The sequence below is a fragment of the Pyrgilauda ruficollis genome, unplaced genomic scaffold (assembly GCF_017590135.1).
Source record: "Pyrgilauda ruficollis isolate IOZ18807 unplaced genomic scaffold, ASM1759013v1 scaffold13, whole genome shotgun sequence".
NCBI classification, from domain to species: Eukaryota; Metazoa; Chordata; class Aves; order Passeriformes; family Passeridae; genus Pyrgilauda; species Pyrgilauda ruficollis.
The window spans coordinates 11,398,461-11,399,153 of record NW_024511432.1 but is presented as its reverse complement, the minus strand read 5'-3'; the positions used below and the strand labels follow the sequence as shown (position 1 = coordinate 11,399,153).

The 693-nt window shown below is 78.6% G+C and overlaps 2 protein-coding genes across 2 annotated transcripts in view; one reads left to right on the top strand and one right to left on the bottom strand.

The window, feature by feature from the left end:
• Positions 1-684, bottom strand: part of CBLN1 (cerebellin 1 precursor) — a 3,118-nt gene extending 2,434 nt beyond the window's left edge. The window contains exon 1 of the mRNA XM_041459047.1: positions 94-684. Coding sequence (XP_041314981.1) covers positions 94-360 — 267 coding nt within the window. The 5' untranslated portion in view covers positions 361-684. The remainder of the gene's footprint in view (positions 1-93) is intronic.
• LOC121348962 overlaps positions 359-693 on the top strand; it is a 1,332-nt gene continuing 997 nt past the window's right edge. The window contains exon 1 of the mRNA XM_041458989.1: positions 359-487. Coding sequence (XP_041314923.1) covers positions 359-487 — 129 coding nt within the window. The remainder of the gene's footprint in view (positions 488-693) is intronic.

The window sequence follows — 693 nt, the reverse complement described above, 5'->3', positions numbered from 1 at the left end:
CGGCCCCGCCACCGGCCCCGGCAACTTCTCCCGCGGCGGCGCGCCCGAGCCCCGCCGCCCCGGAGCGCCCGAGCCGCGCCGCGCCCGCCCCACCTGGTCGAAGTAGATGATCATGGTGCGGTTGCTCATCTCGGAGGGCTCGTGGTTGGTGCTACGGATGGCGGAGAAGGCGACCTTGGCGCTGCCGGAGCGCACGGAGATGCCGAGCGCCGTGCCGGTGGGGTCGGAGGTGGGGTTGGAGTCGCACACCACGAGGCACTTGCCCTCCAGCACGATGGGCTCCGTCTCGTTCTGCCCGCACGCCACCCACGCCGCGCCCAGCAGCAGCCCCAGCCCCAGTCCCAGCCTCGAGCCCCGCATGGCGCCGCGCTCCCTTCGCTCCGCGCCGGGCGGCACCGTCCGGGCTCCGCTCCGCTCGCTCCCCTGCCCCGCCGCGCTCAGAGCGGGGCCGAGCGCGCCCCGCCGGTTCGGAAGCGGCCGCGAGGAGGCACGGGAGCGCCGGCACACATAGCGCGGAGCGCTGCGGCGCGGAGCGGGGGCCGAGCGCTTCGGAGCGGAGCGGAGCCGCCCGCCGCGCCGAGCGGGGCTGAGGGAGGCGGCGGGAGGCGGCGGCGCTGCCGGGGCTGCCGGCGAGCACAAAGACGGCGCGGGGCGCGGCCCCGCCTCCCCACCGGCCCCGCGCTGGCGTCAGCG